General features: G+C 38.0%; 1 protein-coding gene across 1 annotated transcript in view; it reads right to left on the bottom strand.

Moving 5' to 3' along the window:
• Nucleotides 1–6,893: 6,893 nt before the first annotated feature.
• Nucleotides 6,894–15,168, bottom strand: part of CPA6 (carboxypeptidase A6) — a 109,141-nt gene continuing 100,866 nt past the window's right edge. The window contains exons 8-9 of the mRNA XM_021002092.2: nucleotides 10,644–10,728; nucleotides 6,894–7,594 (exon numbers count right to left, since the gene is read on the bottom strand). Of these exons, the coding sequence (XP_020857751.2) occupies nucleotides 7,407–7,594; nucleotides 10,644–10,728 (273 nt within the window). The 3' untranslated portion in view covers nucleotides 6,894–7,406. The remainder of the gene's footprint in view (nucleotides 7,595–10,643; nucleotides 10,729–15,168) is intronic.

Here is a 15,168-nt window from a genome sequence, read left to right as displayed (position 1 = left end):
TGGGTAAGTTCTCTGAGACCCCAAACCCTTCTCACCCTGGAAAATTCCCTCCACTTTGGCCCCTTTCTCTCACTGGTAAGTTCTTTCCTGAGTCTATATTTGGGGGAGGGGGACAGTCCAGCCATTTTTCATTCTCCTTCAGCTGTGCTTTTGATTCTCTGGATCCAATTTGCCTTGCTCTCCTCCTCCCCCTTTAGCTCCTTTTACATGTTGTTTTTCTCCATTAGAATGTGGGCTCATTGAAGGGAGAGGCTAGCTTTCTTTTTCTGGGTCTGTATGTCCAGAAATTAGAACATTGCCTGGCATATATTAAGTGTTTAAGAAATGCTTATCACCTACTCACATGATGTCTGGGGAAAGTTTTATATTCTGAGGATTTAAACAAATATGGACAAATAGTGAATGAATCTCATATCACCCTTATTCACAATAAGGCTTTGACCAGTGGTTAAATACTTTCACCATCTATATCTTTAGTGTCTTTAATCATCTGGTATGATTAATTGTTCTGAGCAAAACATGCGGAAGTCTGTAAGATCAATGTTTGGAAAACATTGATTATGATTAAATCTGTCTTCTATATGAAGACATCTTAGTAAAGGTAATAAATAAAAAAGGGAAAAGTTCCAAGTAATTGCTAAGGTAAGATAAATATTTAGAAAGTTTGTATTTGTGAGTTTAAAGAGAACATTAACCTGATTTCAGCTCCTTAGCAGAGAATTAATTTTTTAACATAAATTTTCTTATATTCTACTCAAAGCTTCAATTATTATAAAAAATAGTCAGGAAGCTTTTCGAAAGATCTAAGATTAATGCTACTTCTGCAGGTTACCATGCTGCCTTCGACATGTTTCTTTCTCTCTCTCCGAATACAAGCATGTGTGTTTGTGAGATGAGCACGGCAATGTTCACTCCAGATAGCCACTCTTTTATGAGATTCTTCTTGACCCTGATAAAACCCATTAAACTGCCCTTTTATGCTTGATGCTCTATCAAATGAAGATGCTATGCAATATTTCAGATCCCTTGATCCATATGTCAGGAACTGCCTGGAACATAATTTCCATAGTTCTCAACTCTGAGCCTACCATAAGTATCGGATATTCTTTCAGAGAATCTTCAGCACATCTTTAGATCTCTGAATAAAAATCTTTCTAGGTTAGAGAAGTCTAACATTTTTGTGTCAAAATATCAGCCTAAGTTGAAATTCAGTGGCTGCTTCCAAACATAGATGATTCTTTATCATTTAGAGTGAATGGATAAATGGGAATAGGGTACTCATCCAGCTTTAGAGTGGTTTGGTATCCCTTTTGGTTTCTAGTTCTGCCTCACAGGGGAAGAATTTACATTAGTTGTTGAGGACAAGAAATGTTTTCCTATTAGAGAGACTGTATTGGTTTCATGTTAGGCAGCAAGATTTCCAAGCTGGCCCACAAAAACCCAGAATGTATTAAGGCTGAGAGATGAAGCGATGACTTAGGCAGGAGAGAGATGGCAATGTGGCGAAGGAGACTGAGAAATAAGCATCATACTCGGGTGGAGAACTAGGAGGGAGCAATGTCATAAAAACCAAGTGAAGAGAGAGTATTTGGAGGGGTGGTCAACAGCATGGCTTTCATAGGTGTTCCTGTTATGGGAAGTAGAAAGAGGAGGGAAACTATGGTGGCCATTGAGGTGAGCCCTGGGTGAAGTGTCGTGGGCACAGACAGCTGGAGAGATGGTGGGGGCCTACATGGGGTGAGGCTCTGACATAGCCCCTGTAGGTGAAGTAGGTACTTCAACAATGGTAGATGGCAGCAGGCGGCTTAGTTAGGTGCCTGTAAGTATGGAGCCACAGATAAAAAATCTAGGAGACAATATGATTTTATTCTTCACTTTTATTCTTACACATATTATATCCATGGCTCTTACTGCAGTGGGTTTTGTGCAGTGCATCTGGTAAGGTTTATCATATAGGGTTCTGATTGTCCTTATGAAAATATTCTGTCAGATGCAATCACTGGTGTAATTATTGAGCCTAATCTATGGCATGCTTTAATTAACATAACACAGAACCCTGATTTAATCAATTAGGCTTGATTTATTATAGTTCAACCATAAATCCCAAGATGTTATATACAAAAATAAAATAATGCCCAAGATAAATGTAGCTGTGGCAAAAATGTATACTTTTTTTAGTGTGATTTGAATTATAATGTTTCATTTTAGAAGGTGTATTATGAAGACAAGAATAGACAATTCTATTTCCAACCAAATGATTACTTGTATACACTAGAGACTGTTAATCCTCATAAAAGGATATTTGCACATCAAAATGATGTTGAAAAAAATTAACACCCCAATAGTTATTCTCACTAACATCAACACAGGGGCAACTCATCACTTTTTGAATGTGTTAGCTCATTTCAGAGCAGCTGACCCTGAAATGTATTTGTTCAATAAAGTGTTAGGTTGGGAACAGAAAATCTATGCAGCCAGAATCTACTAATATGCTACTCATTGTCAGACAAAAATTACTTTTCTAGAGTGTATGTAGTATACATGTGCCAAATTGTGATTTTATCTTTATGGAAACTTCCTTCCATGACTAACTCAGATCACAATCCATCTATAATTTTTGGCTTAGAGATTTTCCTCAGGCTCAAAGAGGTTGACTTACTTGCCTATGGTCACATAATCAATGTCAGAGATGGTGTATAAACTCAGGTCTTTCTCTCTTCAATGCAGCTTTTCACTGAACCATATTGACTCTTTTATAGTACATGTGATACACAAAAGTGAGGCCAACATTAGTCAGAATCAGAACTCTATACAATGTACTCTGCATAGTATGTAACATATATTTTTCCACTACAGGAAATTGAAAACTTCCCTTTATCTTTTACAGTGACCAGGGAAGCTTTTGATAATGCAGCATAAGCTTTGACAGGTTCTATCACCCTGAAAAAGCAAACTGAACATATTTCTTGATACACTTTACAAGGGGCTAGGCACCTGGTGATGAATTTTTTTGGCTATGGCAGTACATGGAACAAAGGAAAATAAAGGTGGACCTGAGGTCTGGAATTCCTGAGGGGTTAGTGGTACAGTAGTAGGAAAGGGGGCAGAGGGTGCTAAAAATTCTATGTTTTTAGATGGTCAATAAAGTTTAATTTGATAATCTACATGTGAGATCATTGACCAATGACCAATTGGTCATATTGCTAAGGGAACTAAATCATTTTAATCTTGACACTCTTGTTATAAAGGAAATCAGAAAAAAGAAGCAAGTCCCAGTAGTTACAAGGAAGGAGGTTCATGGTTACTTTTTGAAGAGGCAAAGAAAAGAGTTAGTGGAGTTTTATCATAAATCTAAAAGCAATCAGAAACATTATTTCAAAGGATTTTGATCGCCATTTATTGCCAAACTAATGATAAATAATTGCAATCTGTGTACCTGTATCACTTATAAAAGATGAAGTGGTATAGAAATTTGTACAAAGACATTTTTAAGATACCCTAAATCAGCACATACTTTGATACTTGGTGACTTCAATGTAAAGGTGGGAAAAGGTTAGAGTAGAAACATATGGGAAAGCATGGTTCAGATAGAAGATTACAGATTACACAGAAGTCTCACACCTCTATATTATGAATACTTAATTTTAGAAAAGAACTGGTAGGCACTGGATATGGTGAACACCAAATAACACCATCAATAATGAGATTGTGTTTTAATGGACAGAAAAAGACTTGTTATTAACGTGGGAGTCATCTCTGAACCAACTGCCTGTCTTTCTCCTGGCTCTGCTTCTGATTTCCTAGACTTTGCAAACATTCTTCATCCTCCTTCTCACTCTGGAACTTCCTCCCTCGGTATCTGAGGTTTCCTTACCCTGGAACATCCACTAGTCAGTGCAACCTTCTCCTAAGGAAAACTTATTTGTCCCTGTGACCTTCTCATTCTGGAACATCCCACTGAGTTCTGACTAGTGCCTCCAATTTATAGAGGAGTCCAGGCCAGCCAACTCTTATTCCTCTCCTGTCTCTGCTTCTGACTTTTAAGACTTTGGCACCATGACCCCTCACAGATAGCCTCTTCTTTTTACCGCTCTTTTGTATGTTGTTTTCTCCCATTAGAGTATAAGCTCCTTGAGGGCAAGAACTGTCTTTCTTTGTATTTATATCTCCAGCACCTGCACTTAAGTAAGTACTTAAATATTTGTTGTCTGCTTGCCTGTGTACAGCCAGACCATCACAGCTAAGATCATTTAAAAGAAAAACCAAGAAGAATAAGAAAAAGAAGAAACAATAATGATAAAAATTGGCATACAGTTGAAGTTACTTCACCTTGAACTATTTAAACAAATAAATAAAAGTGGGAAATGGACAGAAGAAACCACATTGACACTGTGACAAATATTTTCATCCAAAAGATTAACCAATGTCATTAGTTGCCACAAGAAGAGCAAAAGAATACAGAAATGCTTTAATTAGAAAACGTCTTAGTTGCCAAATACAGAGTGATAGTTGCTAAATTTGCTTGTATGATTTCTTGAAGAAGAATGATGGATGATTGTGAGAAATGTTTTCTCATAAGCATAGAGGAAATTAGAGGAAAGAAAAAACAATTTTTTAACAAATATTGGCAAAATATCTAACTAAGCAAAGTCATCTCAAGGGCATTTAAGGATGAAAATGGAAGGATGATTATAAACAGAATAAAAATGAAAAATATTATCAAATCATTATAACAGACTGTTTTTTTCATTAAGAACAGTAGAACCATCACATTTATAGCCTAACATCATAGTCTTGGATGTGGTTATAGAGATAAGGGAGAAATAGCATCAATGAGAACAAAGACAGGAAAAGCAGCTCTATTGGAATATGTATGTATATTGTACATATGTATGTATGCATATGAGTCAAGCCAAATAGAGCTTCTGATGGAAAATGTGCAAAGTGGAACTACTTGGAAGGCTGTGACTCCTTTAAAGGAAAGCTTTATAAATAAAGGAGTTTAATGTTCTGCCCTCCAGACCTCTATTCAGAGGGGAAAGGCAGCTAACTCAGGGTGAGTTAAGAAGATGTTGAGTATCTTTTGATACTGAGTCAACCAGCATGGCGATAAGATTTCAGAGGATCAGCTTATCCTGGGGTGGGGCATAATGTTCCTTGGGGTGAAGCCAAGCACAGCTACTGATGGAAAATGGAGTAGTGGATAGAGTGCTAGACTTGGAGTGAGAAAGGCTTAGGTCCGTGTGTTCCCTTTGGTACAAATTTTGTGACAATGGACAAATCTCTAAAACATCTCAGTCTTGGGCAGCTTGCTAAGGCTACAAGTTATGGACAGTTGTGAGCTGTGTCCATGGAAGGATTTCCTGCACTGATGAAACCACAGGTCTTTTTTCTAATACAGTTCTTTAGAAAGTTGTCACAAAATTCATATAGAGTAAAAAGTCAAAGGTAAGTTGTATTCACTGAAAGGTAAGTTCTATTTTGTTCAGAAGGAAAGAGTTCCAGTAATAAAGCACTACACAGACTTGATGTAATGGAATACCACTGCAATATTCAATGAATAGAAATTCTGTGCAGGATATATTTGTTGTTGCTTTTTAGTCATTTTCCAGTTATATCCCACTCTTTGTGATTCTATTTGGGTTTTCTGGGAAAAGAAACTGGAGTGGTTTGCCATTTCCTTCTCCAGCTCATTTTACAGATAAGGAAACTGAGGCAAATAGGGTTAAATGACTTGCCCAAGGTCACACTGCTAGTAAGTATTTGAAGCCAGATTTGAACTTAGGAAATAGAGCTTCCTGACTCCAGGCACTGTACTCTATCCACTGTGCCAATATGTAGACAGTGTCTACTGTGGACTATGGCAAACTAAGTCAACTCTCTAGTATAGATGTGGTCCTTATCATCTTACTTGCCATCTATGTCTTCTTTGTAATCAGTATTTTCTGTTTCTCCACGGACAAAACAGATGCATGGGAGCTGATGTCACATGCAAAAAAACTGGAGCAACATAAATATCTGATGGTGAATGAAGGAATAAATCGCATTGATTAAATACTTACTATGTTCTAGACACTATGCTAAGCACTAGGGATACAAATACAAAAGCAAGACAGACCCTGCCCTCAAGAAGCCTACATCCTAATAAGGGGAGGCAACACTATGTTGTGGAGTTTTGACCAGGAAAGGATGTTTTGTTTATTTATTTATTTATTGTTTGTTTGTTTGTTTGTTTGTTTGTTTATTAGGCAATTGGGGTTAAATGACTTGCCCAGGGTCACACAGCTAGTAAGTGTCAAGTGTTTGGTCTGAGGCCACATTTGAACTCAGGTCCTCCTGACTTCAGGGCCGGTACTCTGTCCATGGCGCCATCTGGCTGCTCCAGGAAAGGATGTTTTGAAAATCATAGTGATGGCGAGTGGAGCAAGGAATAGGGCAATCAGTTGACAATAGTAGAATGGCTAAATAAATTGTGGTATATTAATGTAAAGAAATACTCTTATGAAGGCCAACAATGATGAGAAATATAAAGAAATCTGGAAAGAGCTTTATGAAGTAACATAAAGTGAAAAGACCAGAGCCAAAAGAATGGTGTGTGCTCCAGGACTGTATCAGACAAAAAAATGAATGAGAATGAATAGAAAAGGAATGCTCATGGGGACTTAGAGGAAGTATCTTTTTGCATTGAAATAAATTGATATAAGCATAAACAATTACTAAGCAAGTTTAGTTGCATGGACATTCAAAGTTAAGTGTTTAGTAAAAATTTTAATTTAAAAATAATAAAAAAAGAAACGTATCTGGTCTTTTCCAGGTCAGTTGTTTGCATTCTTCTATAACCTGGCAGCTGCCCAAGCCTGGGGAAGCTGAGTTACACTTAAAAAGACCCAGTAGTAAATGATTAAAAACACAGATAAACAGGTAACATTGGTTTCAAATGGGAGCAAGATTTATTAAAGATTAATCTTTGCTAAATATGTTACAAGTTGTAGAGGAAGAGGAAGCTGTAGAGGAAATGAGGTTTCTTTCTTTCTTTTTTTTTCTCCCTTGTAAAATTTGGCCTCAGAGATGATGTTTTCTTTCAATGGAAACTGGGTGACAATTTGGCTTCCAATAACCTGAGTCTCTGATGTTAGGGCCAAATCCTCACCTGACTTCCCATTTCAGTGGAGCTGACATGCATGAGAAACCCCTTTTAAAGTCAATTGACCGGTTTACTTTTACAGAACTTCACCACAAGCAGGGTTTGTGTCTCTTTAAAAACAAGCAAGCAAACAAACAAAAAACAAAACCATCAGCCAATACTAAATGGTTCTGAAAAACCAAGGCAAAGCCATTGCTCAGAATCCTTCCTAACAAGGGTGATGTGTTTGCTCTTGCTGAGATTTGGTCCTTAGTGATATCTCTCAGTGACACTTCTTTAGCAGATGCATTGTGATATTCTTCACTGCCAGCATTGTCTCTGTACATGTTGGCTTGATCAGAGACTCTGGAAGCAAAAATCCAAAATGCCCAGTGTCACGCAGTTCAAATGCAAATGCATAGGGTATTCCATTTTTGTAAGCCCAATCCATTGAGCTGCCAGAGCTCACATCTGAAAGAAAAAACGATTAGCATGGTTTTTGCTTTTCTTATGGAACAGCCTGGAAGATTTTCAAAATGATATATGTCCCTGTTTACTAAGCTAGTAATGAATCCTGACAATCTAATTTTCATGAGAAAAATCATGCTATACTTCCTTGTTCTCAAGAGGGAGTAGTCAGTGGGGCAGCTAGGTGGAACAACGGATAACGCACTGGCCCTGAATTCAGAAGGATGTGAGTTCAAATCCTACCTCAGACACATAACACTTACTAGCTGTGTGACCCTGGGCAAATCACTTAACCCCGCTGCCTAGCCAAAAAACCCCCAAAAAACAAAACAAAAAAACACTTTAAAAAAAAAGAGGCAGTAGTCAGCTAAATTTTTGACTAAAATCTCTGTTCTCTTACTTTAAGTAACACTTCTACTCATATTAAAAAAAAACCAAACACTTTATTGATGCTTTTAAAAAAGCACTGTTACTTCCTGGCATGGCATAGCAAATGGAATGCTGGTTTAAAGTCAAGAAGACTGGAGTTCAAAGCCTACTTCAGATACACACTTGCTGTGTGACCCTGGGCAAGTCACTTAACTTCTCTTGGCTTAGTTTCTCACCTGCAAAATAAGGAGGTTGGGCTAGATGGCCTCTAACATCCTTTCCAACTTTAAATCTACAATGTATAATCCCAGTCCCAACCCCTGACCCCCAATCTTTTCCTGAAACAACAGTGAAACAAAAATCCAAACATTGTCCAGGTCTGACATTGTATTCCTCGTTTTGGACATGTAGATTACCACCTGTCTGCCAAATGGCACTACCCATGTTTTTCCACACCGAAGTTACTCACAGAATCATCCAACTTCTTAGGGGTTGGCCAGTTTCGAGATAGGGGTGCCAGCATTTTGTGAGGGTGATGATTAAATGATTGCTGCTTTTCAGCATCTACTTCAGCTAAGGATCAGGCTAGGTTGCCATGCTTAGGGTCTCTGTAGGTCAGGGACCCATTGTGGCTACAGGGAATAGCCAGAGGCCTGAAGATACATCACGGTGCTGCTGTGAGAGATTTATGTCTGTGACAACAGCTTTTCCGTTTTCAACCCCAGAGGCAATGAGGTACAGCGGGAAGGCTGTGGGGTTAGAAGACCAAGGGCTGAATTCTTTTACTGCCTGTGTGACCGCATACAAAGCACTTTGTCTCTCTGGCCTTGGGTTCCTTACATATAATATGAGGGGTTTGGACTTGATAACCTCAAAGGTCCCTGTAAGCTCTAAATCTGTGATGCTATGAGCCCTATAAATACCAAATATTGATTGGGAAGATAATCTTTTTTCTTTTCTTTCTCTCTCTCTCTCTCTTTCTCTCTTTTTAAGTGATTTGTCCAGGGTCACACAGCTAGTAAGTATCTGAGGTCAGATCTGTACTCATGTTCTTCTGAGGGGCTCAGAGCCAGTGTTCCATCCACAGAGCCAACTACCTGCCTTGGGAAGGTAATCTTCATATAACATTTTCCTTTTTAAGGGTTTCTTTAAAAAAGGGTTTTAAAGGGTTGCAGTGATGGAAGACTAGGGTGGGGGTGGGGAACATAGCTTTAGGATGACGACCATTCAAACATTTGTCCTGGCCTGAGAAAAACTGCTCTCTAAATAATTGATTGTCAATGTGAGGCCAAGTACATTTGACATTAGTATAAACTGACAAACCTTTAGGGTCATGTGCTCTTCAGGGCGAAGAAAATGAGTAGTGAGACTCAGAGCAAGAAGGGTATGATGAGGAGATCTAATCACAAGTTGTTAATACTCATTCCCTTTCCCCCAGATGTCCACACATAGATTCATCTGCATAAAAGCTTTATCTCTTTACAAGTAAGCTTCTTGAAGTTGAAGACCATCCTGTTTTTTTACTATGTTTTGTTTTTATCTTTGCATTCCTATACTCTTGAATGTTTCATTTGCTTAATAAGTGTTTATCTGATTGGACTGAACTCAAGGGAAGATGATTATATTTTTTGTTGTTCCGTTGTTTTCAGTCATGTCCAACTCTTCATGACCCCTTTTGGGATTTTCTTGGCATAGATACTGGAGTGGTTTGTCATTTCCTTCTCCAGTTCATTTTACAGATGAAGAGACTGAGGCAACCAGGGTTAAGTGACTTGCCCAGGGTCACACAGCTAGTAAGTATCTAAGAGTAGATTTTAACTTAGGCCTTCCTGACTCTAGGTCCAACACTCTATCCACTGTACCACCTAGCTACCCTCAATCATATTACTCAGAGACTTTATAAATAAATCATTATAGACCTCTCTCTCTCTCTCTCTCTCTCTCTCTCTCTCTCTCTCTCTCTCTGTCTCACACATGCACAGACACATGTATATATGTATGTATTTACATACATATGACATTTTCCAAGACGATTTCTGAACTGGATTTTTGATGCATTTTAGAGTCATAAAAGACAAGTATTTTGGAGCTGGAAATGATTTTAGTCCAAGAAGAATTAGATGAGGCTTAAAGGGGTTAAGTGACTTGCTTAATGTCACACAGATCACTAGAGCAAGACTACAAATCTAGCTTTATTACCATCGCATTATACCTCATTCAAACTTTTCTAATTTAAGAAATAGTCTCCTTACCACATCGAACAAAATTTCTATTGTGGCATCTGCTGTAGGGATATAGAATTTCATAAGAATGAAGGGAAAAGGGTGAAAACGAAACAGATATTTTCCTAAATGCTGGGATATTTATTCAGTGATTTGTCATAGCAGATTTTAGGGCACTTCAGAAGAGCTCCACAAGCTCAACTGAATGCTTTCTGCAGTTATAGGATCTTTGTTCACTTTCCATTCATTATTGCATAGGTTGTGTTCTGCTTTGAAGCTGTTTAAATTGGTAGGGGGAGTTTTTGTCAGAATAATACAAAACTCATCAAATATAAACCTTTTTCTCCCTCCTTAGCTAATTCAGCATCCTCAAAACTCACTTGAAGGGGCATATAATTCTCCTTTTCTAAGAACAAGTCATTTAAAAAACCAATCCCAGGATATTCCCACATGATACTTACACATGGTGCTTGATGCAGGGCCATGTCGGTAGCGGACCCCATATGCGGAATGCAGAGCAATAACGGCATTATAAGCTGCAGATTCCTGTGTGTGGGAGCACATTAGAATTTCACATTGCTAAACTCATTAAGGCTGGAACCTTTAGATGTACTGACACACTTAGGATTCCTGCTTCAACACTACAGGATATATTATGATGATATTAAAGTTTTGAAATACTAAAAAACCAGCAAGCTTTGCCACCAAAAAATGTTATAAAGTTCCTTCTTATTTGAATTGTCACAGCTAAGCATGCACAAAGTCCTTGTTGCACAGGAGTTAAATTCCTAGATCACAGTTAGAAAAGTATTTTTTGAATGACCTAGTAAATCTGGGTCATACTGGTGCATGAATATAGAACTGACTTTTCTTTATTAAGGGAGAAAAAGGAAGACTTCCTCTAAAGATCCATGGTAAAGAGAATCATGCTAGCATCTTTATAAATTACAAATGGATTGACAGGACCCTCCAGGAATAAGGGACAGATCTTTTTCTTTGTTTTTTTTGTTTGTTTGTTTTTGGCCTAGACCTATGAAAATGAAATCATTGATGTGGGGAACTCTTGGTGTTAGAGCTTCCTACAAAGACGATCAACTCTTCTGTAATTTATACTCTTAGAAAGAGCTGCCCGAGGACCAGAGAAGTTAAGTGATTTCTCTGTGATCACACAGACAGTATGTGTCAGGAGTAGGACTTGAACCCTGAAACTCTAAGACTTCCCAACTATATCTCACCACCTCCCAGGAAGTCCACAGTCCACCTGTACTCAGAAACACGTAGCAGAACTATGCTTTCAAGCATATCTAAGCAAGGATGAACATTTGAATGATAGAGGACTATTTCTTACTGAGCAGATAAGTAATAGTTGTGCTACAGGTTATGAAATCAAAATGTGTATGGCTGTGTGTGTGTGTGTGTGTGTGTGTACTCATTTCAGAATTGCCCGCCGCCATGTGCTTGGGGGTAACTGTCTGCTTTCCAGCCAATGGTCTTGATGAGAAGTACAAACTGTGTTTCTCTGCAAATTCACTATCAGTGCTAGTGGTAGTATCAAAAAATAAATCACAGAAATGTAAAATCTGGGAAAAAACTAGCAAAGTTACTAAAAGATCCCAATTGTGTGTAATTCATCATTTAAACTATTGTAAAACAAATGGTTTCAACACAGAGTTTAGCAGAGGTATTATGTGTCAAGTTAGAGGAAAAGAGGCATGTTGATACCAGTGAATAGCCCTCCAGTTTCAAATCACCACTGAATAATTTAATACTTAAATTGAACAGCCATTGGCAAGGTGGTATCATTTGTTGAACTGGACAAAAGTGTTTCTGTCTTCAGTTCAAATAGACAGGTTTAATAATTGCCTACTAGGAGCAATGCATTGTTATGGGTATTGGAAGATGAAACAAAACATAGTATATTTGTCATTAAAGAACTTACAATGTAGGAGGGACAATAAAAGAAATACATAAATAACTATAACGTGCCTCTAATATGACAAATGCAAAACATTCAAACAGAGCAGTATGAGAGATCTTAGATAAGAGAGATCATTCATACCAGAGGAATCAGGGAAGGTTTTATGAAAGATTGGATATATGAGCTGTGTTTTGAAGAAAGGGAAGGATTTAACATGTGGAGAAGTGGGGAGATAACACTGGAAAACAGTGTGCACACAGGCAAAGAGGAGGAAAAAGTAATGAAATGACTAGGGAATCAGCCAACAAGCATTTATTACACAGTTGTTATGTGACAGCATTGTGTTAAGTGCTAGGGATACAAAGAAAGGCAGAGAGTATTTGTCCTCAAGGAGCTTGCATTTTAATGGTGGAGATATAATGTGAATAATTAGGTATATAGAGAATACATAGAAGATAATTTCAGAGGGGAAGGCAATTTGCACCTGGAGAGACTGGGAAAGGATTCCTGCTGAAGATGGGATTTGAGCTGCCTATAAAGAAGGCAAGGTAAATAAGAGGTGGAGGTGAGGAGAGAGAACATTCCAAGCCTGAAGGAAATCCAGTGGAAATACATGGAGGTGGGAGATGAAGTATTGTGTTCAAGGAAAGGCAAGGAGGTCACTGGAGGTGGATTTTAGAGGCATGAAAGGAACAGTCAGGTTTGCCTAGAACCTTGAGTACCGCGGGGGGGGGAGGGAGGCGGGGAGATAGTATGGCGTAAAGGAAGGGGAAGGGAACAAGCATTTTTTAAAGTGCCTACTATGTGCCAGGCACTGTGCTTAGTGCTTTACAAACATTTTCTCATTTGATCAGGCTGGAAAGGTAGGTTAGAGTAAATTAAATTGGAGTGGGGTTGTCTGGAATGAGAAATTTATATTATATTAGGTAAGTATGAGGAGGCAACAGAGATTTCTGAGTAGAAAGATTGTGTGGTCAGACCTACAGTATGAAGGATGGAGAGAGTGGAATGAGCGTTGGATTTAATGGGTTGAACCTGGGTTCAAATTCTGACTCTATTATTTGCCATTTCAGATTTTTATTTCAGATCATTTATCTCTCTGGGTCTCAGTTTCCATATTTGTTAAATGATGGGTTTGGACCATCTGACCTCTAAGGTCCCTTAAAGTTCTAAGCCTTATGAGTCTATGACTACAGGCAGGGAGAATAGTTGAAAGGGTTATTCATTAGCCCAAGAATAGTTAATGAAGGCCTGAATTTTGGTTGTAAAGGTGGGAAATAGAAAGAAGGGAATGGAAAAAAGAGAAATTGTGAGCTAAGGTTGATGTGTCTTGCTAACTAATTGGATGTGGGTGTGTATGTGTGTGAGGTTTTCCTGCTTTCTCTCTCTCTCTCTCTCTCTCTCCACTCCAATCTATGCTCTATTAACCTGCCAAATTGATATTCCTAAAACGCAGATCTGATAGTGTCACTTCCTTATACAACAATCTCCACAGAATTACTATCTCCTCTAGGAAAAAATGCAAAGTTCTTTATTTGGCATTTAAATCTCTCCACAGTATGACTTCCATCTTCCTTTCCTTTGTTCTCCTTTTTAAAAATGAATTTAACAATCACCAACAACTACAGAAATTTCAATAGACAAAAGAGAACAAATAACATGATTGTATATGAAACCGGGAGCCTCTGTTAGGTATAACTTGTTTTAAAAGTGTATATTAAATTTAACAAGGTAGCAAAAAATTTCTGTGTCCCTTTCTGATCTTTTTTGTTTTCTTCTGTATATTTACAAAATATTTTATTGATACTCTTTTCTTTTTTTCTTTTTCCATCTCTACTACTTTTCACTAACTTCCTCCCAAGCTTTCATTTACCTATTCAATTATTTTCTATTATACCCCTCATGTACATTCTGTTCTCAATATATGATATTCCAGCTCTTTCCTTAAAGTTATATATAGGTTGTACTCCATGCCTAGTCTGTATCTCCTTCTTACCTCTGCCTCATACAACCGCTCACTTATTTCAGACATCTTGGCTGCTACTTCCTACTTGAGGCCTTCCCCTGAACTCTTCACTTGTCCATGCTGTTTCTCTCTTGAAACTATTTAGCCTTATATTTTTTACTCACTTTGGATTTACCTATCTATGCACATGCTGTATCCTCCTAGGAGAACTCAAGTTCTTCGAAGGTAGGGCTCTTTCATTTCTGTCTTTGTATACTTGGGGCCAAACACATTGCCTGGCCTATAATGCATATGTGTCAAATTAAATTGAGAGGGAAGGCTTAAGGATGACTCCAGGGACTTGAACTTTAATCATTGGGAGAATAGTGGTGACCTTGCGAGAGAGAAGGAAATTGTAAGAGAGAAAGATTTTTTTGGGAGAGAGACGATGAATTCAGTTTTGAGTTGAGTTTGAAGTGACAGAAAGGTGTGATTAATGAATATAGCTATATAAATCCCTGGGCTACCTTTCATTAGTTAACCAGAGTGTTATAATAGTTACAAACATTGTAGATGATTGCATTTGTCTTCAGCATCTCTGCACACCCCCTAAACCACCATCACCAACAAAAGAAATGCAGACCCATCTGTGACTTTGGTAGCTAAGTCCTGAAACACATAGAGGTTAAGTGATTTGTGCAGGGCCACACAGGTATTGTGTAAGATATGAGGTTTGATTCCAGTCATGCTGCCTTTGTAGTTTGGAATTAAGGATCGAAATAACTATATATCTCAAGATAGCTATGAACAAATTAAATCCCAAAACAATTAAAAATCATTAACTTCAACATACCTTGTCTTGATTGAACACCAGAGACTACTATCTCTATGGTGAATGAGTAGTGGAAAAATGTTTAATAAGACACTGAAGGATGAATGAAGGAAACAAAAGGATGGCATAGATGTGTGAACAATATTAAAAGTAGGAAAAAATGAGACCATAGGATTATAGCTCTAGCTAGCAGTGAAAGGGACCTCAGTTATCATCTAGTCTAGGGATTTTTAGCCTTTTTTGGGCCCTGGATCCCTTAGGCAGTCTGGTGAATCCAATGGATCCCTTTTT

The sequence above is a fragment of the Phascolarctos cinereus genome, unplaced genomic scaffold (genome assembly GCF_003287225.1).
Source record: "Phascolarctos cinereus isolate Bilbo 61053 unplaced genomic scaffold, phaCin_HiC Scaffold_4;HRSCAF=312, whole genome shotgun sequence".
Classification (NCBI taxonomy): Eukaryota; Metazoa; Chordata; class Mammalia; order Diprotodontia; family Phascolarctidae; genus Phascolarctos; species Phascolarctos cinereus.
The sequence above is the reverse complement of the archived record's forward strand: the minus strand, read 5'-3'. Positions and strand labels throughout refer to the sequence as shown.